Source organism: Crinia signifera, chromosome 5 (assembly GCF_055691185.1).
Source record: "Crinia signifera chromosome 5, ASM5569118v1, whole genome shotgun sequence".
NCBI classification, from domain to species: Eukaryota; Metazoa; Chordata; class Amphibia; order Anura; family Myobatrachidae; genus Crinia; species Crinia signifera.
Genome location: NC_139221.1, coordinates 205,247,840 through 205,273,814, shown reverse-complemented (window position 1 = coordinate 205,273,814; position 25,975 = coordinate 205,247,840). Strand labels below are relative to the sequence as shown.

The following is a 25,975-nucleotide window of genomic DNA, read 5'->3' as shown; positions in this document are numbered from 1 at the left end:
TCTCTACCTGGGTCTTTCAGCAAAAGAATTGCATCGCTTGCAGCTGGTACAAAATGCAGCCGCCAGACTATTAACTAACCAGCCCCGCTCCTGCCACATAACTCCCATTCTCTACGCCCTTCACTGGCTACCTGTAAAATGGCGAATCGTTTTCAAGATTGACTTACTCACTTTGAATGCCCTACATGACCAAGGACCAAGGTACCTGCAGCAGCTTCTGATTCCTTACTGTCCTACTCGATTACTACGATCCACTAAAGAAGGACTACTAACAGTACTCAGAATGGATCCGATACGATTTCCCGGCGGTCGGGATCCCGGCGTTCGGAATCCCGACACTGGAATCCCGACCGCCGAAATCCCGACAAGGGGGGGACATGGATCGCCCCCCCTTGCGGGCTCGCTGCGCTCGCCACGCAGCGGGCCCGGTGCCTCGCTACGCTCGGCACGCTATTTTATTCTCCCTCTATGGGTGTCGTGGACACCCACGGAGGGAGAAAGTTTCGGGATTTCGGCGGTCGAGATTCCAGTGTCGGGATTCCGACCGCCGGGATCCCGACCGCCGGGAAACTAACTGCATCCCCTCAGAATCTCCCTGAATTCATCTGGGGGTCGAGCTTTCAACTTTGTTGCTCCAACTCTATGGAACTCTCTTCCTCGCACAGTGCGAGAAGCCCCCACTGTAGAATCCTTTAAAAATAGACTAAAGACATTCTTATTTACTGAAGCATTTTACTGATATCTACTGTTAAGCTTGTTTTGTATTTCGAGCTGTAAAGACAATGGTACAGCACTTTGAGTCCTATTGGGAGAAAAGCGCTATAAATATTATTATTATTATTATTATTATTGATCCTTCTATATGTCCTGTCAGTGGTGTATCTATAATAAGTGCAAGATCTACAGCACACATTGGCAATGCTGAAGCACTGCTTCCAGACACCCTATGCCAGCTTCTCCCCAAACCAGGGCGCCACCACTAGCCAGGTCTAGGCATTTGCCTAGGGTGCCGGCCACTGGAGGGCGGCAGTTCGCCCCTCGCCCCCTGTGCAAAGGGGGTCCATGCCAGCTTCTGACAGAAGCCTGCAGTGGTGTCCTTGCCGCGCGGGTACCTCCTGTGGCGCTGAGTATAAAGCTTAAGCTGGTGGCGGGTCCCTTCAGTGAATAAGAAATCACTAGCACTATGCGGCGGTGCGGGAAGCGCTTCTGTTTTGAAAACACTGGCCTCACGGCGCATGCTGATTGGCTGAGATTCAGCCAATCAGCGTGCGCCCTACGGCCAGTGTTTTCAAAACAGAAGCGCTTCCCACGCCGCCGCATAGCGCTAGTGATTTCTTATTCACTGAAGGGAGCCCCCACCGCCGCCAGCTTAAGCTTTATACTCAGCACCGCAGGAGGTACCCGCGCGGCAAGGACACCACTGCAGGGCTGGCTCCTGTCAGACGCCAGCCTGGACCCCCCCTGCCCGCTCCCCAGACGGCGCAACAGGTACCCCGGCACCGGGGCGCCCCCACCCCGACTCGCCTGGGGCACTCCGGTGCCTTGCACCGGGTCTGCCCCAACCCATGACATCACATGCAGAGGCGGGACTGGAAGGAGAAGAAGTATAATGAGCTGCCTGATTGCTGGGTCTAAACACTGAAGGGTGAGTGCCCAGAGCATCATTTGAATATTCCAAGCAATAATGCTATACCAGGTTACTACAACTGGGTAAAGGCTCTACTTGCACATGCCTCACTAGTCTTGCACAAAGATCCATGTGCCAGCACCATTAGCTTGTGGGCTCAAGCAGCTGTCAGTCACTGTCAGCCGCATATTGACCTCATCAACACAAGATGTGCGCCAGCTTAACAGTGATTGTAGCCATTATATTACATTAAGGAGGAAGAGGTAGAAAATTAGATTCCACTGTGCATTTAAGGTACTTGATGGGAGGAGGAATAAATGATTATGAGGAATGATAGCAGAGGCCTGAAGGAAGGAAGTTGGTCAGGGTTTAATGGCTGTGCAAAGTTCAAGGAACAATAATTTACTAGAGATTTGTTTTCTTGAAAAAATGCAGCAATGTTTTACTTTATATATCTTATTTAAGTACATTGAAAGGGACACTTCATGTCAACAGCTATTGTTAATCACTTATAAACCATCTTGTGAGCTGTATATGCTTTTAAAATGAGTTTTATCTATTTAATGTGGGACCAAGCCAGGAAATAATATATGTGTGCTGTAAGTTGCAGATGGGTTTGTTACTGTTCAGTGGTCTGTCCTTTAATAGCATACAAATGATATATGGCATTGTAACATTAGTATAAGCACTCATACATGCTGGTTTTGTTAAATCATGAAGTAGGCGTGAGTTATTTGAAGTCTGTGTATTCCATATGTCCATGGAATTGTAGTAACTCATACTTGCCTACTGTGTTAATCTCCCCACAGGAAACTCATGAAGGAGATACAGTATGTAGGGGCAGGGGGAGTGGCATCATCATAGAACCATTCCATGCATACATGGATAATATCGTCTTTACACCCACTATCTCGCCCTTTTCACTATGAAGTAGGGCAGATGCAGGAGGGTAAACTGCTCTCTCAGGATTGCAGAGACAAGAATATGCAAGTATGATTTCACTGAGTTACCTGGAAAGTATAATTTAACGAGCTTTGAATATCACAACTGCTCAGTCTAACAGGTAACTCCAAGCATTTTACACATGGGCTGTAAAGAAAATAAACAGGAAAATGGCTTACGCATCATTTTCCAGAGATTTGAAAATGCACAGTAGACTCTGGTATGGTATAACTGTCTACTGACCAATGGACTGCTAGGCTGCTGCATACAGAGAAGGGAGCCCAGGGAGAGACTGCCTCCTCACTTAATTTGCCCCTGCATTCACTGAATTCTCTTGTGGCCGCTTTAGTTTTGCACAATATCAGGATCCCATGGTCTGGTATGGGGATTGTTCTGCTTAATGCTGATTTCTATCAAGACACAACCTACCCATGGCATTATGAATACTTACTGTACAGCACAGCATCTGAAGTCTTCTTAATTTGTACAAATAGAGTTACAAAAAGAATAATGCCAACCCTCTCCATTTATAGGATCAACACAGAGATAAAAAATACTGAAGTTAAGTCAAAATTAAGAAAATAATCGATCAGTGCTTACCCCCCATGACCCTTACCCCTGTAACTAAGGACTAGAGGTGTTGCTAGGGAAACCGGTCTTCCCAAGTATATACATGATGACTTCTCCAAAATTTCACTAAGTGACCCAAAAATGTGTAGGTATGCCAATGCCTGCAACTGCTAAGAATGAAAAAATGCCAACTAATTTGCTGTTGTCATCAATTTCTACTGCTTTATTTTCCAGCATTCATTATAGTGTATCAATGGTGTAAGTTTGCCCCAGTTGCCCGGAGGCAAGATAAATATTGGTGCCCCCCATATAGCTCAACAGTAAGGTGTATATCTCCAGTAAGAAAGGTCATGGGTTCTAATACAGGTTGTGACACTTGCAAAAATGATGTTATGAGGGGAAGTCAGCCACAGAAGAGATATCGATCTCATTTCAATGAACTGATTCAAACTGGCAGGAGAGGTGCCCCCTTGGGAGCAGGAGCCCAGCGGCAGATGACACCATTTCCTCCCAGCGTTACGCCTCTGTAGTGTATTACATAAGATGTGGCCTCATAGCCATGACTTGATCACCAGCAAGGAAATGTTTATTACAAGAATAATCTTGAACAGAGGTTCACAAGCAAGCTAAAAGGCAGCTCCGCCATAAATATATATATTTTTTCAATCTAAATTCGTAAAATAACTTTTGCCCATTTTTTACAAAAATAATATTAATACAAACCAATCTTAACAGTATATGTTTATTTTAACATGATATTACCAGTATGCCTACAGTTCTCTAAATCACAAAGCATTTGTAATAAAGGATACAATAGAAACATAACCACATAAGTGTTTTTTATATGTTTAACAGTTAAGTACTCGGCAAGTCCAAAAACACAAACAACTAAAAATAACAGTCATCCAAGCATGATGAGGTTAGATTCCCTTTCTTGCTTCAGGTCTGCTAAGTGAAAAATGATCTTTTATGCAAAGCTATCATTACTCTTCTATTTGCAGTGGGTTTGCTTACACTCTGCATTGTAATTATGGACAAAAGGTTTACTCCCTGCCTGTTGCTTTGAACTGGAGGATGCTATGTTTTTCGGCGCTCTCTAGTCCACTCATTTTACAAACAGATCCATCACCAAGTGATTTGCTTTGATTTTGTGATTTTGTTTAGATGCTAAGGTTGAAGCTGAATGCAATGAGAAAAATGAGACCTAAACAAACCTATGTTAACAGATATATCCCCACATTATAATTGTTTATATAGATGCAAAAATGAATAACATCTACTGAAAACCAGACAGCAGTCTGTGCAGCAAAAAAATCTGTACTTGTCATTTGCCCACACCATGGGCAACTTTTTTTTCTGGGCTATCCCAATATTCATCATCAGATAACTAGGAACTAGCGATACTTCTGAGACATGAGGCACTGATATAGTGGTTACATGCTGCCATATACTGTATGTAGCAGCAACTAGAAGGTTTTACTAAACAGAAGATTCCTTACATATCTATAGTATATATGTATGCAGCCGATGCGTATTCATGGGCAGGCAACTTGCGGCACTACAACTGCAGTGGAACTACAAATCCAAGCATGCCCTAACAGCAAAATCATGACTGAGCATGCCTGGTAGTATCCAACTCACTGTGTGTTGCTATGGGGAATCCTTATCACCAGAGCAATTCAACATTGTTTGAGGGGATGGAGGTTGATGCTTTTTGGAGCAAATCACCCGCTCTTAAGCACTGTTTGGCACCATTGCTTTCGTCCCACAGGTCGGAGTGGAGCCAGAGTCATCTAAAGATGCCAACAGTTCTTGCAGGCAAACTCATTGAATATTAGGCAGCCCTATCAGACACCTAATAAATGGCCAGTTATGGAAAATATACATTTATTCATGGGCTCTTCGGTCTATAGGATCTGTTATGTGTCAGTCCATGAATCCTGTGGAAATGTGACTGCCACTAGGTGGTACAGTATATTTATCACTTCCAATACCAAAAAATAACTTGCTCATGAAAGTCTTTTTGCTGTCTATACAAAAAGAACTCTATATCAGTGATCACTACTGATTGCCAATAATTGCCAGAATGTGAACCTGTGCTAGCAAAGTACAAAAGGAGCAAATGGCAACAACAAGAAACTAATAAAGAATAATTCCCATGTAACAAAGCAAAACTTATGTCTTAGTGGTTGTCAGGCTCAGACTTATAGGGGCCTATTTATCAATATTTTTTTTTTCACTAAAATGTTATGTGAAAATGGATATTTTGTGTTCTTTTCCCATTATTTTAGTATAATTTAAATTTACAAATCCTGATTGCATTGCTCAAACCTTCAATGGGTAAAGCAATCGGATCAGATTTATCATTCTTCAATTGTTATCATTTAACATTCTTCAATTTTGAGATAAATTCAGAGGTAGCCTCACTAAATCAATGCTATATTTAGACTTTCCACATTCTCCTGGTCTACTGTACTTTGCAGGAAGGGTGAGGAGATGGATCTTTGCAGACTTCTCTTCCATTATCCTTCTCTAATGGAACTTTCCTCAGCACAGCTAACATTAGGGACATGTACTGCATGGTAGTAATTTTACCGATGGCCATGCAGATGATAACGAGATTAGGAAAAAGGTTTTAGGTGCTAGGGAGTGCTGGTGTGTGAGCTGTATTCCAGCAGCCACCACTGGGAGGAATGCCAGCATCCAAAAGGAAACACAGAAATGAAAGGACGTGAGGTGCATAGAAATACAATGTATTGTTTTCTCACTACTTTCCCAGCTGCCAAGACTTGGCAAAAAAGTCTGAACAGATCTGGAAAAAGGTCTTAGGCACTAGGGAGTGCTGTTGTGTGAGTTGTATTCCAGTGGCTACCACTGGGAGGAATAGATGACAACGGGAACCTGTTCTACAACAGGAATTTATTTGACAAGTTTTTACTCCCACAAAAGATTTCACATCTTAATTGATAAAACCTTTCGCTATCACAATATCAACCTTTCGCTACCACAATATCATAGGGCAGTGGTAGCCAACCCTAGCACTCGAGAGCTACCAACAGTTCACATTTTACAGACAACCTAGCTGCTGCACAGCTGCACTCATTAATCACTGACACATTTCAAAAGATACACAGATGGAGCTAATTAGCTCACTTGTGATTCTGTGAGGAGACCTGCAGAACATGCACTGTTGGTAGCTCTCGAGGACCAGGGTTGGCTACCCCAGTCATAGGGGCATGGGATAGCTCACAACTGTCTAGGTTGACAGTCAACTGGTCGATCCCTAAAGATGGACATGCACAAGGTCCACACATGAAAAAGGTCAGCAAAGAAAAAAGTTGTCACGTAAAAGGTTGACGAATTTAAAGGCTGATTTTTTCGATTTTTTTTTGCATCACTGTTGACACCACTGCACGTGGACCCTCGTATGGATCTTTTCTCTCGCCATGCTTCTGACCAGGTGCCTCGCTCCTCTACCGATGCACTCAGCACACTTTATGCGTTTTAGACAAACTACGGCCATTATGACTGTTGGAACGGTTCCGACGGTAGGAAAATGTAATTCTGACTGTCGAATTGATGTAGGAAATGGAAGATATTCTGACTCAGAAACATTCTGACAAGATTGAATACCTAATAGGTTTATTTATCGTGTGTAAAAAAGTTCATAAATTCAAAGAATCTGGTCTGCAAGCCCCATATATCGGACGTTAACTTTGGGAACTTGGTGCTACTTTAGAAATATTGCCCAGAAGGTAAGTAAATGCAATGGGTATAGTCATTATAGAAAACCACTGCTTCTCAATCAACTATATGCAATACATTCAACAAAAGCAGAATACAAACTAAACAAATTCAGAACTCCCTCCTACAATATGGCAAACAGAAGCAAAACTATAAGATTGTCTCTTCGCAACTCTGTGCATATGTGAAATAACCTGTTCTACTGCTGAATTGATTTGCGCAAAATTCTGTTGCAACTTCATCCCTAACTTGTATAATTACAGTTGTGACAATCATCTGTACCTGTATTGTGGGCACCTACTCAAAGGGAACTTGGCTGACAGACTCGTATCACATTTTTCACAGTGCTCCCAAGTCTACGTACTTGCTTAATAAATTGCTAAGCCGTCATAGCTTTCAATGGTTGAATTGTACTGAAATCAAATTCCAAAATGTTGTGCAATTCAATGTCAAACTGGAGATACAAGTGTTGCAGCTTTCAGCATAACTATAGAAAAATAATAAAAATTAAAAGCTTTGTGTCCAAAATAAAAAAGCATGATTAGAAGAGGGTGGTGCAATAAGTAAGGTACCGACCTCTCACATGTGTAGTGTTCTCAGTTTCATTCTAATTTCCAACCTGGCTAGAGCAGGCAACCACTGCATCCACTCCCGGCCATTAGAATGAGCCTCATATCAGTCGTAATGTCCCAACATTACTTGTAATATGTCGGGCTGATGGAAACATGGTCAAACATTAAGATGCAGAGTGTGATCAGACTTCTGCATCTATAGGGCACATCAGCAGCTGAAAGTCGTTGCCAACTTTTCAAGGTGATAATGTAATTTCATGGACACAGGTTTGAAATTGTTTAAGCAAATACATATTTATTATGTCCCCCTTCAATGAGAGCTATTTCCCGACGTGGCACACAGATTAGAAAATGCTGTGCACATTTGTGCTAGACAGATCGACAGAGAATTATAATAGATAAGCCCTCACACAGCCCAACTTTAGGCAGTTTGTGGTTATCCAGCTGTTATGAAAGTACAATTTTCAGCAAACCCCATCAACTTAATATTGTGATACAAATTCATACAGTCATATAACTCAACATAGCCCCAAATAGTGGTAGAAACAGAAGCATCTCCATCCAATGGCTAGCCCGTGTAAGCCTTAGCTAAGGCAGGTTGAGCAGTGCAAAAAACCCTGCAGAATTTGAATCTTGCAAATGCGTGACACATTTGAATTTTAATGACACAAAATCGTACAATCGCTTCTTTGCGACTCTGCAGTTGATAAAAAATATGAATTATGTGTTCTTTGTACAAACTGAACCTAATCCTTGTCACCCTTCACCAAATGTTGTCCATATTCATTGTCAGACTGGCCCTCAGGGGCAACCTCCGGTGAGCCCCACTGCCTCTGTCCCCCACTTTCAATTACAGGGATCAAGTTCCAGACTGTGTACATGAATTATGCATTATACATATCTTACATTATATTTCACATGACTATGCTATATCTTAAACAGTGCATTGCTGTTATTTATCTGGTGCATTATCATGCATGCACTAGCAGTATTTGTTATATTGTACTATACTATTTACTCTGTAATGGTTATTCAAACTTCTGTGGCAGTTGGCTACACCCCTCTGGAGACTGGCCACACCCCTAAAGTGGGCTACCAATAACTTTGTTCCCTGGTTGGCCCTTCATGACCCAGTCTGACACTGTTCATGTTATCATATTACAGCACTATATTGTTTTTTTTTTTATTCCATAATCAATATTAATTTATATTATATTTAACAAAAAAGTTGAGTCTCAATTAATGTGGTAAAATATTTATTTTTTTGTGCATTAAAAACTAACTTAAACAGAATTTAGCATCAAATGATTGATACTTTATTATAGAAATGACATTTTTGTCTCTTAACAGACAAACAGTGAGTGATGAATGTATGTATTATGTTACTATTTTAAACAATACTGGCACTTTTTGGGAATTGAGAGGATTGACCTTAAAGGTAAATATTTTGTTTCATACAATTGACTCCATGAGCATTCTTTGGGAGATACATAAATCAAGCTATAGAAACAGATATAGACACAGGCATATTTGCAATGGTCATGTGGAACACAACATTCAGTGTCAGCCTGCCAAGTATTGTTATGTCATCTTTTGCTTGTAACCAATATATTGAATGATGTGCTATTTTAAGACTCAACATACTGTAGCAAGACATAATTGGAAGGCAATAAAGTGAAAGTAGTCACTTAAGCACATAAGTTTCAGCCTTAAGGGAAAGGAGGGCTGTAATGATAAGTGTGCAAGGGAAAGGAATCAACTCAATGTTTAACTGCCTCAGTAAAGTCTAATGCTTTTTTTGGGGGGAGCACAGGTTGAGTATCCCTTATCCGAAATGCTCGGAACCACGAGCATTCTGGATAAGGGAATTTTCCCGTTTTGGAATAAAAAAATTTTAGGCATACTTATCATATTTAAGAAGGGGTGTGGCCATGCCTCCTGGATTTGTCCACACTACTTCAGAACCTAGACCACTGTATCAATCACCATGGTGCTTGCGGTCCTGCAATGCCAGTTAATCCATTCCATTTCAGAAGAGAGTAGAGCAGGGGTGGTCAAACCTGTCCTCAAGATCTACCAACAGTTCATGTTTTTCAAGCAACCTGTGGATCTATAGTAGGAATTAATGCAGCACATGTTTGAAAATGTGGCAGTTAGTAATGACTACAGCTGTGCACCAGCTAGGGAATTTGAAAAAGTGGACCGTTGGTAGATCTCCAGGACCAGTTTGGCCATACATGGAGTAGAGGCTTCTTCTGAGCATGCATGGAGATCAGGGCTTTACTAGAAATGTGCTGGAACCATGTATGTCCAGAAGAGCAGAAATGTGTCCTCTTCTGTGCATGTGTGGTTCTGGTGGGGTATGGTCATTCATGCTCGAAGACCTATATATGCTCAGAATTATGCTAACTGTATCTGATATGAATGACAGTCCAGTCAATAATGACCATAATGTGTATTTCCCTCTGGATACTGGTTGCATTTTGACTAAATCTTGAATTCACACATTGTAGCTAACGCAAAATGAGTATAATTGATCAATGTGTATCTTGTGTTCATTGCATGAGCAGAAAACAGAAGCACCACATACAGTATATGCAGTTCTGGAATTTAAGAGGGAGAGAAGGGATGATCTAATGGGATGCGTTCATTTGGTCTACAGCAAGATGGTTGACAGTCATTAGATCGACACCATTAGGTCGACATGGGAAAAGGTCGACATAGTTCTAGGTCGACATGGTTCTGGGTTGACATGGTTCTAGGTCGAAAGGTCATTATTTCTACAGGTCATTAGTCCGACAGGTTATTAGTTCGACAGTGTCTAGGTCGACAGTCAAAAGGTGGACATGGGGTTTTTCACTGTTTTTTGAGCCGACATGTGCCAACAGGCAGTATTTCATGCCCTACCATCCACTAGGGCGTAGTGGCAGAATAAAATAGTGTGCCGAGTGTAGCGAAGCACCATGCCCGACGCATTGCAAGCACAGCGAGCGATGCGAGGGGATGCGTTGCTCTTTAAACTGTGTCCATGTCGACTGTGTTGACATTTAGGTAAAAAAACTGTGATAAACCCCATGTCGACCTTTTGACTGTCGACCTAGACATTGTCGAACTAATGACCTGTCGAACTAACGACCTGTCGAACTAATGACCTTTCCACCTATAACCATGTCGACCTTTTCCCATTTCGACATTTTTCCATGGTGTTGACCTAATGGTGTCGACCTAATGACTTTCGACCATCATGCTGTAGACTAAATGATCCCAACCCGATCTAATGTAGGCACAGCAAAGTTAGGGTGTGTTGGGCAATTGTGAACCCATACAGATGGGATACAGACATACAGTATATATAGCTGAGAAAGACGATTATGTGCATGTGGCGAATGGGAGGTGCTATTACTGGTTAATGAGCAAGATGATTGTCACAAGCACTAGAAAACCACTTGTAAGTAACTGATTACAGTGCTCAGTATTATAATTTTGAGTATATATTTTTTGTCATGTATTATAGAAATATTTGTTTTTTTATTGAACTCTTATAGGAGCCCATTTATCATTGAATATTTGAAGATTATTCCCCGAAAAATTCTATAGAGATCAGGAACCAGACAGTTTGCCTTCCTGCAAACCATAAATTTGCACCCTCCCATATTTTACAAAGGAACAACACACATGAAAGAAACATGTGTGGTCTCGCAAGAAAAAGGCATGGCCACACAATAGTACTCCCATTCCAAATTACACCACACAGTAGCACAATCTTATTCACAAAACACAGCACCAGTGCCGTAACAAGGCATTTTGAAGCCCTGTGCCAGAAAGGGAATCAGTGAATAGACCAGTCAGGGACAGTGTGCGCCGAAGGGATGCAGCAAAAAGGTAGCAGCATTGCTTCATGGGGAAGGGGCATGGCCACATAGAAGTACCGGAAACAGAATAATGCCCATAACATTATGCTACACACCGTAATGCCCATTACACATTATACCACATGCATTAATGCCCATTATACATTATACCACACATCATAATGGCCCTTACATAATATGCATAATGTGCCCATTATACCACACACAGTAACGCCCATTATACATTATGCCACCCATCATAATGCCCCTTACACAATATGCAGCACAATGTAATGCCAATTACACATTATTTCACACACTGTAATGCCCCTTATACAATATACCACACACAGTAATGCCCATATGACATTATGACACACATTATGCTACACATAATGCCCTGAATATTCCTGCATATGCCCAATGTAGTAGCACTGCTTATACCTAACGCCCACAGTAACTGACAATAGTAGTGCTGCTTATAAATAATGTCCGCACAAGTTGCCAACAGTAGTAGCGCTGCTTATATGCAACTAAGCTGATCATCCACTCATTAGTCATCTCACGGCTTGACTACTGTAATGCTCTTCTCACTGGCCTCGCTCAATCCCAACTAGCTCCTCTCCAATCTGTCCTCAATGCTGCAGCCAGGCTTATCTTCCTCTCCCGCCGCTCTAACTCTGCTACTCCCCTTCAACAAAATCTGCACTGGCTTCCATTCCCCTACAGAATCCTCTTCAAACACCTCACACTCACATACAGGGCCATCTCTAATTCCATTGCTCCATATATCTCTAACCTCATCTCCATTCATACACCCTCCCGCCCTCTACGGTCAGCTGACGACTGTCGTCTCTCCTCCACCCTGATCACTGCTTCCCATGCTAGAGTACAGGACTTTGCCCGTGCTGCACCCCTTCAGTGGAACGCACTCCCTCGCTCCATTAGACTCTCCCCGACCTTGCAAAGCTTCAAACGGGCACTGAAAACTCACCTATTCATCAAAGCGTACCCTTCCACTGCATAAACCAGCTGGTTCTCCGACCCCTTGCCTGTTTCCTGTTTACATCCTGCTATCTAACCACCACCCCCTCGCTTGCACCTCTTGTAATCTGTCTGTCTCCCCTTCCTACTAGATTGTAAGCTCCTCCGAGTAGGGCCCTCTTCCCTCCTGTTGTCAAAGCCCACTTCTCTTCACATTTCACTCACAGCTCTCCTTTACTCCAACACTCAGTGACCATCTTCATACTCATCTCCATCATTGGCCTCAAGCCTCTAGTTGTATGATTGGGTCCTCACAACTTACATTTAAGCTGTAATGTGTATTGAACTGTGGTGCTCTTTATTTGTACTGTATTTTTGTTATTTATTCAATGTTATGCCAAGTTTTGTCTCCCTGTATTGTTCCTTTGTACGGCGCTGCGAAACACTTGTGGCGCCTTATAAATAAAATTATAATAATAATAATAATAACGCACACAGTTACCGAAAGTAATATCGCTGCGTATACATAACTCACACAGCAGTTGCCGACAGTAGTAGCGCTGCCTATACATAATGCCCACAGTAACTGACAATTGTAGCACTGCTTATACATAATGCCCGCACAAGTTGCCAGCAGAAGTAGCGCTGCCTATATACAACGCCCACAGTTGCCGACAGTAGTAGCGCTGATTACACATAACACCCACACCAGTTGCCGACAGTAGTAGCGCTGCCTATATGTAAGGCCACACCAATTGCCCACAGTAGTAGCACTGCCTATACATAAAGCCCACATCAGTTGCCGACAGTAGTAGCACTGTCTATATGTAATGCACCCACACCAGTTCCCAACAGTAGTAGCGTTGCCTATATGTAATGCCCCCCGGCGGGGACCGGGGACCGGTTGCTTTCCTGCCCATCTCTGCTTCAGGGAGAGAGGCAGGGAGCGGGCAGAGTGCGGGGGGAGAGCAGGGGAGACAGGCAGTGGTGGGAGACAGCTGCAGTTTTTTTTTTAGAGAATGGGGCGTGTGAGTGTCTCGTGTGCGCGTGCCCAATTATGTCGAACTCTGGCGGAAGGGGTAGTGAGAGTGGCTCCATCTGTACATAATGCCCACACCAGTTGCCATCAGTAGTAGCGCTGCTTACATGTACTGTCCATACTAGTTGCCGACAGTGATAGTGGTTGCCTATGACTGGTACATATACCAATTGCATAATTCTACTAGGGCATACAGTTAACTTAGAAACCTTGTAGTAACAATCAGTGCACATTTTCCCTTTAACCAAGCAGAGGTGCAGATTGCTGAAAATAGAATTGCCCCAATGGGTTAAAAAAAATCCTGAAGGTCAATTTATATAATCTTAATCATTTTTGATTAAATATAAAGTCTATTGTTTATGGAAAGTACTGCCATGTCCACAAAGGTGTGTATTATATCACAAAATGTAGATAAGTGCCTTGTAATTATACCAGAGATATTGTATCTGTACCTAACTTCAAGGTGAATATTTCTTGAAAAGTAGTATATTTTGTTATAGTACATTCAAAGTTTACACAGTATTTGTGTGCTTTTACTGGGTGTTTACTTTCATTGCTTGTTGCGACTGATAACAAGAGTTTATTCAAGTCACCTGCTGGAAACACTGAAAACTGTAACTCTCCCCGCAAAGCTGAACTTTATGCAATGGGAAACCAATGTCATATATTCTGGCACAAAGGATTACTGTGTATTATTTTCATCTATGAACTTTACAAACACTGCCATAATACTATTATATTATTGATAAGCCCCATACACACTAGACGATAGGGACCGCGGGTCCTGATATTGTGCATACAAACCAAATGATATCGATATTCGATGTTGTTCAGTGACATCACCGGTACCCACTGAAAATGCGGGTTGTTTGGCTATAAAGACAAATTGACCTGCATGTTCAGCAGACATCAATCAGATTGTAAGCTCTCACGAGCAGGGCCCTCTCTCCTTGTATGCGTATCTTAGAATATATCTCTGCCACCATGATAACTGCATCAGTCACCTGATGAAACTGTCTTTATTTACCATGTACAGTACTTGTCCTTATTTGCCTTGTACTGTAATTAGATATTTTCTGTTTTTTTGCTCTATGTATTGCCAGGTTCTACAGTACCCTTGTGGTGCCATATAAATAAATGATAATAATAATCATTAACAATGCGTGGAAGCGTTTATCGTTAATGATATTGAGTGTACACACTAGACGATATTGTGAAATATATTGTTTAGAAGCACCTTTCTGGGTGATACTGTATCTTTCACTATATCCTTTAATGTGTATGAGGGCTTTAGGATATAAATGGTGCAAAACTCCACTTTTTATTATCTCCTCTCCTATGGACCAAAACTTCTTTAACTTATGTTACATGGGTTATTGCAAGCCAAATTCTATTTAATTGGCTAGAGGCGGATGTTTTGTTTTATGCACAGTTTTTTTTTTTAGTTGTTTTTCGTTTTATTGAGTTTGCACTGTTAATCTAGGTGGCGCTGTTTCATTACCTTTCAATGGACATTTGTACCTCTTTATGACTAGGAAACCAATATGGTTGCCTCCACTGATGTTTTTTAAAGGAAGCAAAAGCAATTGTTTTATGATCCATTAAATTAGAAATACCTATATTTTTCATTTAGGTTGATAAATGAATGTGGTTGTTCTGTGCATATATTTAACTACATGATCAAAAGAACAATAAAGTACTTGTTTTATACACATTTCTTATTTATTAACAGTTTCTTACATAGCGCACATATATTCTGCAGCGCTTTACAGAGAATATTTGAACATTTACATCAGTCCCTGCCCCAGTGGAGCTTACAATCTATATTCCCTACCACATGTACACCCACACACAGACATTGCAGTGTTAATTTGTTGGGAGCCAATTAACCTACCAGTATATTTTTGGATTGTGGGAGGAAACCAGAGTACCCGGAGGAAACTCACGCAAGTACGGGGAGAATATACAAACTCTGCACAGTTAGGGCCATGGTGGGAATGGAACCCATGACCTCATTGCTATGAGTCAGTAATGCTAACCATTACACCATCCGTACTGCCCCTACACATACACATATATATAGTATACTAGCACTGGATAGTTCATTTTCTAAAGTTTATAGTTATACTATACTGACACAGCCACTGCATATTTGTACAGCAGGCTTCTATAATCTACTGTTGTTTCTAAAGATGTAGCATTGAATAAATTGTGTGGCATTGGCTATCTCAGTAACCCTGACCTTATTCAAGATGTCCAGCAAAATCATTCTGCTAGTGAACCTGTGTGCAAGGACGCAGCCACTGGCTTCAGCACATCCAGAAAACAGGTCCAACCTGCAGCTTTGGGGACATTGCTAGCAAAGCAACAGAAAGGGATCTGCACATGATCATAAAACATCAGCGATTTATTTAAGTATCGAATTCACGTAAATCGCTGAATTAGGCTGTATGTGCCCAGTTAAGATGTTACTATAAAAAGTATGCTATTCTGTGATATAAGTGTAACAGCTTAGCTAAAACATCCTTTGATTACATGGCACATGATTAACCAAAAGATCAATACATTCAGGTGTAGTGTGATGTATGTCTTATTTACAGCACATTAAGTGGATATAGAAAATTGGCATAGAACATTTAACCAAGCATTAAAGCAAATTAACTATTACATTAATAAGCCATTTATTTGAAACCAAAGTAAAGCAAAATAGCTAGGGATTTGTACCAACATTAATTAAGAGAAGCAATTTAGGAGTTAGTCTTTCCATAATATCAATATTGAAATTGATCTAATGTGTGAATTTTGCAGACTTTCCATAAAGATGCATTATGTGATGTGTGTCAAGGTTCACAACACATCTCACGTGTTAAAAGTTTCAGGTTGTGTATGTGGTATGTAATGGATAAGTATAATTATTATTATAATTATTAATTAATTAACTCACTGTGAATGTGTAATCCAATCTCACTATGTGTATGCTGTAACATAAATATAATATGTTTATATTCTAACTTGCAATGTTATTACAAACATAACAACAATATTTAGAAATTAAGCAAAATGACAATTTTTTTGAAATTAAAACTGCCAGTAACCAACAGGAAAACCATCTCGACATGTATATTTTTCTAAATAAACTCTAATTGAGACACTACATAAACATTAAAGTGTAAAATAATAACATAAATTGTGCCTTTTTCATGAAATACAGTGTCTGTCCAAAGACTTATCCCTTAGATCATTACAGTCTTTTGATGGAAATGATTCATTTATTTAAATGATCACTGGAATTAACTTTGAGACAGGTACATAGCTTACATAAGGATAAACCAGAAAAAACAGCTTAGAGGTATATTGTGTTACCAAAACCTTATTTACACCAATTTCCAGATTGAAATCTCTAATCCCTGTGCAGTGTTTAAATCAGACTAGTCCTATCATGACTGCTCTCATCAAATGCTCAGATGCTATTTATATTAGGTTAAAGTCAAAAATTAACTTGAATACTAATTATAACTTTATTTTTTCAATTGTTCCTCTGCAGTAATGCAGTGCTAAAGATAAACAGTAGTTTGCAATTAAAACAGTTGTATAAATGTTGCATATTTAATGAACAAAAAAGTTAAATACCACCAAATTCTATTAGATAAAATGTAACCAATAGGTAATTAATGAAAGAATATATATATACTTAATTGCAACAAATGAGATCTTCTGGCAAGTTAATTCACATATATTTTTACAAATGAAATTCCAATGGAAACATGTAAGATCAATGTGATAAGAGGAACAATTCTGATTTTAAATAGAATTAAACAACAATATCAACATCGAGTGCTCCCTATGCTCATCTAGAATACTCCATGCAGATTATCCCTGGCAATGCTGAGCACCTATTACTGCAGGAACAAATAGAACAGGCTAGAACTGCTGGGATTTGTAGGTAACACTAACAGCCGGGGCATTCAGCAATACAATCATATTTTCTCACTTACCAGACACAGGCAGGAGATACACGGATTGTCAGTGATGAATGGAATCTGCAGGGATTCCCCTTCATTTTCACATTTTGCCACAGAGCCTTAGGAGAAAAAAACCAAAATGACCCAAATTGCTTCAAAAATTATATACCTTTATGTAAATGAGTTATTCTATTCATGTAAATGCCTATAATAGCACAGAAACACTAGGCACCAGCACGTGTACACGGGGCTTATTTGTATGTGTCACTATATAAACGATAGCTATTTATGATAAACTGGAGCAAAAGCCCCCGAAATTCTGCGATAGTGAATCAGACACGACTTCCTATGGCTCTCGACTACAAATCCAATTTCCTTTATCCTTGGAAACTCATCAGACAAACAAATAAACAAAAAGCATTTAACCTGTAGTAAATGTCATATACCAGCAGCTAAATGCAGTTAGGTTTATGTATGATATAAGGTTATGCAGCAGATGCTGGCGTAATAAAAAGGATGTGCGAAGAGCTAGCGACAGCTCTAATCACTGAGCCAAGTTGACTGATCTGCGGTAACTTTCAATTACTTGGAAAAAGACATCCTGTCGAAAGAAAAAAAAAAACCTCTGTGTCTAGTTATTACATGTTGGTCTTTGTTCATCTATCTTTATACAGGCATATGGTATAGTTAAGAAAAGACAAGGTATTTAGGACAGAGGTGATCTACTAAGATGAGACATTTTGATCTATCACCAATTACACTCCATCAATGGCTCATTTTTCAAAAGCAGGAGTGAGGATGTACCCCATACAGGCTGCCTGCTACTCCTCCCTACTCCTATGATCAGCTTAGTATTATCTACGTTTGGGATCACTTTTTGAAACTCAATACTGCCTGCCTTTTCTACAGTTCACCTTTATTATTATTTTTTTTTTTTATGTACCAGGTGTCACTAAAATATGTCCTACCAATAGCTTGGTGTTCACCTGCCTGCAAACATGTAATTATAGCCAGCACTAATTCCACTTTTTTATATAAGACAACAACTGCTTCTCAGGTGATGGGGTGAGATACGGTATGGGCAATGGGTACAGATACTGTTATCCAAGTACCCGGAGTACAACACATGTCACTCTCCCAGTGAAATGAGACTGGGCACAGTGATGCCAACCACAGGGGCACCTGGATCTGATCTTACACAGCTAATAACTAGAAATGGCACCACATATGTCATGGCAAATCTTTTTAACCCAATGCCTTGCTTGTAGATTCTTAGTGCAATAAAACAACTAAAATACACAATCCAGTACTCAGCAATGATGTGGCATTGTAACAGTCTGCGTGCGGGCTCTGGACCAATTTAAATGGTGCCCCAGAAATAAATAAAAAAATAAAAAAACATATAGACCATTACAAAACCAATACAAAATAAATAAAATAACATACACACATCAAATTGTTTCCCTACCACCCTAATAAGTGTATTCCAGCAACAGGGGTATAGCGGAATGCCGGTGCCTGTGTCATCTGTCATAGAGCATCTGCCTCATTACCTGTCAGGAATGAGGATCCCAGCGATATTCGCACAAAGGTAGTGAATAGAAGAATCCAGCCGGTGAATGCGATAATCCCGGGAGAAGTGGCACACATGGGCAAGGTACAGGGCAGGCAGGAATGCATGGTCCCAATAAGTCCTCCAGTCTCCGGCTCCCTAGGCTGTAGCTCCCTATATAATATGAGTGTGCAGTGAGCAGGACAAGCCGGGGTGATCAGAGGAGGAGGGTCCCCCTGCTGGTGCTGCTGCTGCTGCTGCTGCTACTATTACTCTTCTGGTTGGCTTCCGTTTCCTTTATTTTCTTCCCCACCACCCCTCCTCCTCCTGGGGTTTTTTTTAACACTAAATCCTCCTGAGTCTGATAGCAGTGAGGCGGCTGCTGGTGCTAGATGTGTGGAGCCAGTCTGCACGGATCTCCCTGATCCTATCATGCTCAGCCATCAGAGAGGGGAGGTCACAGACCTGAGACAAAGAGCTGCTGCTGCAGGCTGACACTGGCTGGGTCCCCAGCTGGTTATCACACACGGGGGCACCTAGTGACTGCATGTGGGCACTGCCATGCTGCCCTACGCTACTGTAATACACTCTCTCTGAGTGCCATCAATGGGACATCATGACTCAACACCTAACACATCTGTATACAGGCACCTTTGGCCAGGTACTCTCTCTCTCTCTCTCTCTCTCTCCCCCTCTCTCTATCATATACTGAAGTATAGAGTTAGCAGGGCAATGCGAGGCTCGGTACTACAGTACAGCATCATGGCTCACCACCTAAAACATCTCTATACAGAGACACTTTGGCCAGGTGCTCAATGGCAAGCTGCTGTATGCACTGCAGATCCTGGATGGTAATGTATATGGTATCAGCACATAAGCTCATGTATCAGAAGGCACATGTGTATCTCCACCAAGCAGCCCTTTTCTGTACAGTGTATCCTTGCATGACCCGTAAGTCCCCGTAGTGACCCCACGAACGCTGGATCTGCTGTATAGCTTAGCCTAAAGTCTTTCCTCCCCCCGTACATGTCTGTGCCTATACTGCTCCCATCCGCATCTCTCCTCCCCGGGGTAGCCTGCCCGTGCCTATACTGATCCCATCCGCAGCTCTCCTCCCGTCTCTGCGGTTAGACGCTGGGCTCTGCTGTACCGGGACCCTCCGCAGCCGGCAGACAGAGCCAGCACAGTGCAGTATGATGCTGGGTGCTGCTGCTGCTGCCCCAGACTACAGCTTCATCCCTGTCCTTTCTCACCCTCCGGGTTATGATGCTGGATGATCTATACCTGCGGGCGGCTTTCTGCTCACCCTCCATTTACATACATTGGACAGATTACAATCGGCCGGAGGCTATCTCTGGAGAGACAGCATTGCTGGTATGTCTGGTTGTTCCCCAGAAGCGTGCACGGTATGGGGGGTGCGCATTCCCAGCTACTATGCTACTGCATGACGACAGCATTATAATCGCTTGCTACAGTATGGGTGCATATAGTATCTCCGGTAATAGTACAGTCTGTGTACATGCATATACTCAGCGATGTGCATACGATGTGTGCAGCTGTGGTGGTGGCTGCATGACACTGCTGGCTCTCGGGGATGTGCGGCATAAGAGCCGGGTAAGACAGCAGCAGGCAGCGGCGACAGGCAGCATCAGCCATGACCTGATCAGGGTCAGATAAGACAGTGATGAGAGACTAATGCAGGCGAGACAGTCTGACCCCAGCCTTCATCTCACTGCACCGCCTCCTCCCACTGGCAGCCAGTCACTCAAAGGAGCTCATTAGTCCTATAGTTATTCTGAGGAGGTACACACAGAGCATCCCACTCATTCATTGCCTGCTGTCTCCACCCAGTACACGTCTGGGAGACACGGGGGAGGAGAGAAACACGAGTGTCCACCTTCCATCTATCCTACTGCTGTATATACAGACAGGCACTACTGGGACTCCGTGTCCCAGCATAAGTATTGTGCCAGGCTGCTGCTGTATATACAGGGCAGGCATAGGGACTCGAGCACTGTGCAAGGCTGCAGCTGTATATAAAGGCATGGGGACCCTGAGCACCGTGCGAGGCTGCTGCTGTATATAGAGGCATTGGGACCCCGAGCACTGTATCAGGCAGCCGCTGTACTGTATATAGAGGCATGGGTACTCTGAGCACTGTGCCAGGCTGCTGCTGTAAATACAGGCATGCATGGGGACCCTGAACACTGTGCCATGCTGTCACTATTTGTACAGGCATGGGGACCCCGAGCACTGTGCCAGGCGGTTGCTATTTATACAGGCATGGGGACCTTGAGCACTGTGCCAGGCTGCTGCTGTATATAGAGGCATTGGGACCCCGAGCACTGTATCAGGCTGCCGCTGTACTGTATATAGAGGCATGGGTACTCTGAGCACTGTGCCAGGCTGCTGCTGTAAATACAGGCATGGGGACCCTGAACACTGTGCCATGCTGTCACTATTTGTACAGGCATGGGGACCCCGAGCACTGTGCCAGCCAGGCTGTTGCTATTTATACAGGCATGGGTACCCTGAGCACTGTGCCAGGCTGCTGCTGTAAATACAGGCATGGGGACCCTGAACACTGTGCCATGATGTCACTATTTGTACAGGCATGGGGACCCCGAGCACTGTGCCAGGCTGTTGCTATTTATACAGGCATGGGGACCCTGAGCACTGTGCCAGGCTGCTGCTGTATATAGAGGCATTGGGACCCCGAGCACTGTATCAGTCTGTCGCTGTACTGTATATAGAGGCATGGGTACTCTGAGCACTGTGCCAGGCTGCTGCTGTAAATACAGGCATGGGGACCCTGAACACTGTGCTATGCTGTCACTATTTGTACAGGCATGGGGACCCCGAGCACTGTGCCAGGCTGTTGCTATTTATACAGGCATGGGGACCCTGAGCACTGTGCCAGGCTGCTGCTGTAAATACAGGCATTGGGACCCTGAACACTGTGCCATGATGTCACTATTTGTACAGGCATGGGGACCCCGAGCACTGTGCTAGGCTGCTGCTGTGTATACAGGTATGGGGACCTTGAGCATTGTCCTGGGCTGTCGCTGTATATAGAGGCATGGGGACCCCAAGCACTGTGCCAGGCTGTTGCTGTACAGATAGATCCATCCATCCTCATCTATCCCTTTAATTGGGGCTCTTCAGAGAATGCTAGTTGAAGAAGGCTCCATGTGTATATACAGGCATGTGCACTACGAACACTGTGCCAGGCTGCTGCCCTATACTATATACAGGGATGGGGACTCCGAACACTGTACCAGGCTGCCGCTGTATATACATTCATGGGGTTTGTAAGCACTGTGCCAGGCTGCCACTGTATATAAAGCCATGGTTGGGGCTCCCTGTCGCAGCACAGGCATAAGGACCTGTAGCAGTGTGCTAGAATGCTGCTAATGTGGGATCATATGCTGCTCCCTCAGTCCTCTCAGGGTCTTGTCAGGAGATCAAATTCTGCAAAAACACCCCCCCACACACACACATATATACACTGTATAACCCCAAACACATACACATAGATGCATGTGGTTATGATGTGAACTTGTCACTCTTCTTATCAACGCTTTTGTGCTCTATTCCATTTCTTGTGCAAATACGGATAGTGCATATTTGAAATTCCAGGTCACTTATCTGTAATAGTTTGTTTTATCATTCATGTATCAGTCTCCTGCTGTCTGTAAACCTGTGCAAACATGATAATACACACATACACACATACACACACACAACATATAATACATAGTGTGTGTCGTGTGTGAGAGATATCAGGTTTCCATAAATTTACAGACTGCATATGTGTGTGTGTGGTATATATATATATGATCCCTACAGTACCTCTGTCCATGTCTCTGTGTTCTTCACCTACCTTCTTCTGCTTTCTAAATTCTTCTTACTTTGGCTGTATGTGATTTCTGGTATGTCATGGTTTCTTATCTAATACTTCACTGCTATTAAATTTCTAGTCTACAGTATGCATGAGTTGTCCGTGTGTCTATGTGCTTTTTCTAACTAACTACTGCTCTGCTAAATATATCTTTCTGCTATATGTTGTCTTAGTCCATCTTGAGGTGACTAGTAGGGACATGCGGGTTTATATTTTATAGTTTATATTTAACAAGTGTCAGTATATCAGGCTGTAGCAGCGTTTTCCAGATACCGCTAATAACCAGATGTATTTTTACATGCCGCTCAGTTGTATCCGCAGCGCTAGCTGACGGAGTTTTGCCTGTTGTTTATATGTTACCACGGTGATGGGAGCACACTGAATGACTCACTCATTGTGACGTCAGTTTACAGCGCCAGCCGGCCGGGGGAGAGGTCCCGTTCCCGGAAGACGCCACTGCACCAGGGTGTATAAAGGTATGTGTTTTTTATAATAGCATTAGACCTGAGGAAATTGATCATTAAAGATCAATGAAACGTTGTCTGCACGCAGTCGTCTAAAGAGTAATTTTTTCCAAGTCGCGTGGAGTGCTACTCCCATCCACCTTTGTTTGTATCACTTATACAAGGAGCGGGCACCCAGCGCAGCTAATTCTCTACAGGGAGAGCCGGATCCCCACCCGATCTGTATATATATATATATATATACACATATACACAGTGGGGCAAAAAAAGTATTTGGACAGCCACCAATTGTGCAAGTTGACCCACTTAAAAAGATGAGAGAGGTCTGTAATTTCCATCATAGGTACACTTCAACTGTAAGAGACAATCTGGGGTATCAATGATCTTGAGAACAATGAGGAATTAGCCCAGAACTTCACGGGGGGACCTAGTCAATGACCTCAAGAGAGTTGGGGCCACAGTCACAGAGGTTACCATTAGTAACACACTACTATGGATTCAAATCCTGCAGCACCCAAAAGGCCTCCTTGCTTAAGCCAGCACATGTCCAGGCCTGTCTAAAGGTTGTCAGTGACCATTTGGGTGATCCAGAGAGGATTGGGATAATATCATGTGGTCAGATGGGAGCAAAATAGAACTTTTTGGAATAATCTCCACTCACCGTGTTTAGAGGGAGAAGAATGATGAGTGGCATGTATCCTGAGATTTTGGCCAAAAACACTGCATTGAAGATGGAATGCTTTGTCTTCGAGCATGACAATGACTCCAAACATACCGCCCGGGCAGCTAAGAGGTAGCTCCAAAAGAATAGAGTGGTCACCAAAAATAGCGCTTATAACAGTACAGTGGATATTATCTGGACCCAAATGAATGGAATTTTATAACCAGAAGACAAGATTTATTTAGACATTTAAAACATGACATAAAACAATTTACACATGAAAACAGAATTTTTCATGAAGTGCAAATGCAATAAGGCTGTTACAATATTATAAAATGCATACAACCATGAAAGTGACCAGGGCAATCAAGGCTCTGTCTCACCATTCAAAGGTGGTGCGGTGGGCTGTGGTGCTAAAAGATGGTAAGTCCCGGGTTTAGCATATGGGTGCGCACCACCGCACAGGCTTAGATGGAGACCAGGGTGTTACTCAGTTTCCTCCCGTCAGCGTGTTGGCATCCTCATAACATGTTTCGGAACTATGGTCCTTCTTCAGATGTGGATCTGAAGTAGAAGTAGCTCCGTAAGAAGCATTTCAAAGTCCTGGAGTGGCCTAACCAGTCTCCAGACCTCAACCCAATCGAAAATCTGATAAACATGATAGCTGATGGTGTACGGATGGTGTAATGGTTAGCATTACTGCCTCACAGCACTGAGGTCATGGGTTCAATACCCACCATGGCCCTAACTGTGCGGAGTTTGTATATTCTCCCCGTACTTGCGTGGGTTTCCTCCGGGTACTCCGGTTTCCTCCCACAATCCAAAAATATACTGGTAGGTTAATTGGCTCCCAACAAAATTAACCCTAGAATGTCTGTGTGTGCATGTACATGTGGTAGGGAATATAGATTGTAAGCTCCACTGGGGCAGGGACTGATGTGAATGGTCAAAATATTCTCTGTAAAGCGCTGCGGAATCTGTGTGCGCTATATAAGAAACTGCTAATAAATAAATAAATAAATAAATAGCTTTAGAGAACTTCATGGAAGAGTGGGCCAAAATACCTGCTACAGTGTGTGCAAACCTGGTCAAGAACTGTAATTGCCAAACGAGGTTAGATACATGTTTCCTAGCACGGCGCCCATCGCATACCATACTTAGTGGTGTGCGATGTGTGCGATGTGATGCAATATTCATGTTAATGCGATGTGATGCAATGCGATGCAATGCGATTTTTAATTGTACAAGCACCCTGATGGGTGCTTACAATGCTAAATGCACCCCCATTGTCAAGGCCATCCCCACTATCAACGTCAACCCTCGCCGCCCGCGAGGGGCGGCGGTACACATCCTCCGACCTTCTCATACCCCAACCATCCACGTCGGCGTGGAGTTGATTTTAGATAGTGTGGCGAGCACAGCGAGCCACTGAGCCCGAAGCGTGGTGAGCGCAGCGAGCCCCACAAGGGGACGCGGAATACATGTAAAGTAATCCGTGTCCCCTCGCGGGGCTCGCCACGCTTTGGGCTCGGTGGCTAGCTGCGCTCGCCACACTATCTAAACTCAACTCCACGACGACGTGGATAGTGGGGGTATGAAAAGGTCGGAGGACGCGTAACGTTTCACAGCAATGTTTCAATGATCGCGCATTGTCATCAGACTCAAGCATTGAAATGCTCAAGCATTGAAAGCCCATTGAAAATTAATGGGAAAGCGGCACTTATACTGATGCCGCAATGACAGGGGCACCAGTATGAATGCACGCCCCCAGATGTGATTGGGCCAGCGGATCCAGTGCTGGATCCGCTGTCCTATCACACACATGCAGGGCCCACCTGGACAGGATGCAGCAGCGCGGCCAGCGGGGAGTCCGACGCTGCTGGGAGAAAGCCACAGCCAAGGAGAGGACTGTTCGCCGCCACCATGTGGTCAGATGGGAGCAAAATAGAACTTTTTGGAATAATCTCCACTCACCATGTTTAGAGGGAGAAGAATGATAAGTGGCATGTATCCTGAGATTTTGGCTAAAAACACTGCATTGAAGATGGAATGCTTTGTCTTCGAGCATGACAATGACTCCAAACATACCGCCCGGGCAGCTAAGAG

General features: G+C 42.9%; 1 protein-coding gene across 2 annotated transcripts in view; it reads right to left on the bottom strand.

The window, feature by feature from the left end:
- The window catches only part of BMPER (BMP binding endothelial regulator), a 207,164-nt gene extending 186,632 nt beyond the window's left edge, over nucleotides 1–20,532 (bottom strand). The window contains exons 1-2 of one of the 2 annotated variants that reach the window (XR_014474987.1): nucleotides 18,845–20,532; nucleotides 17,325–17,410 (exon numbers count right to left, since the gene is read on the bottom strand). Coding sequence is in view for 1 of the 2 variants with exons in the window: in XM_083188458.1 (XP_083044584.1) it covers nucleotides 17,325–17,410; nucleotides 18,845–18,971 (213 nt within the window). In the remaining variant the exon portion in view is untranslated. The remainder of the gene's footprint in view (nucleotides 1–17,324; nucleotides 17,411–18,844) is intronic. The other variant, XM_083188458.1, reaches the window with a different exon arrangement.
- Between the last annotated feature and the right edge of the window lie 5,443 nt (nucleotides 20,533–25,975).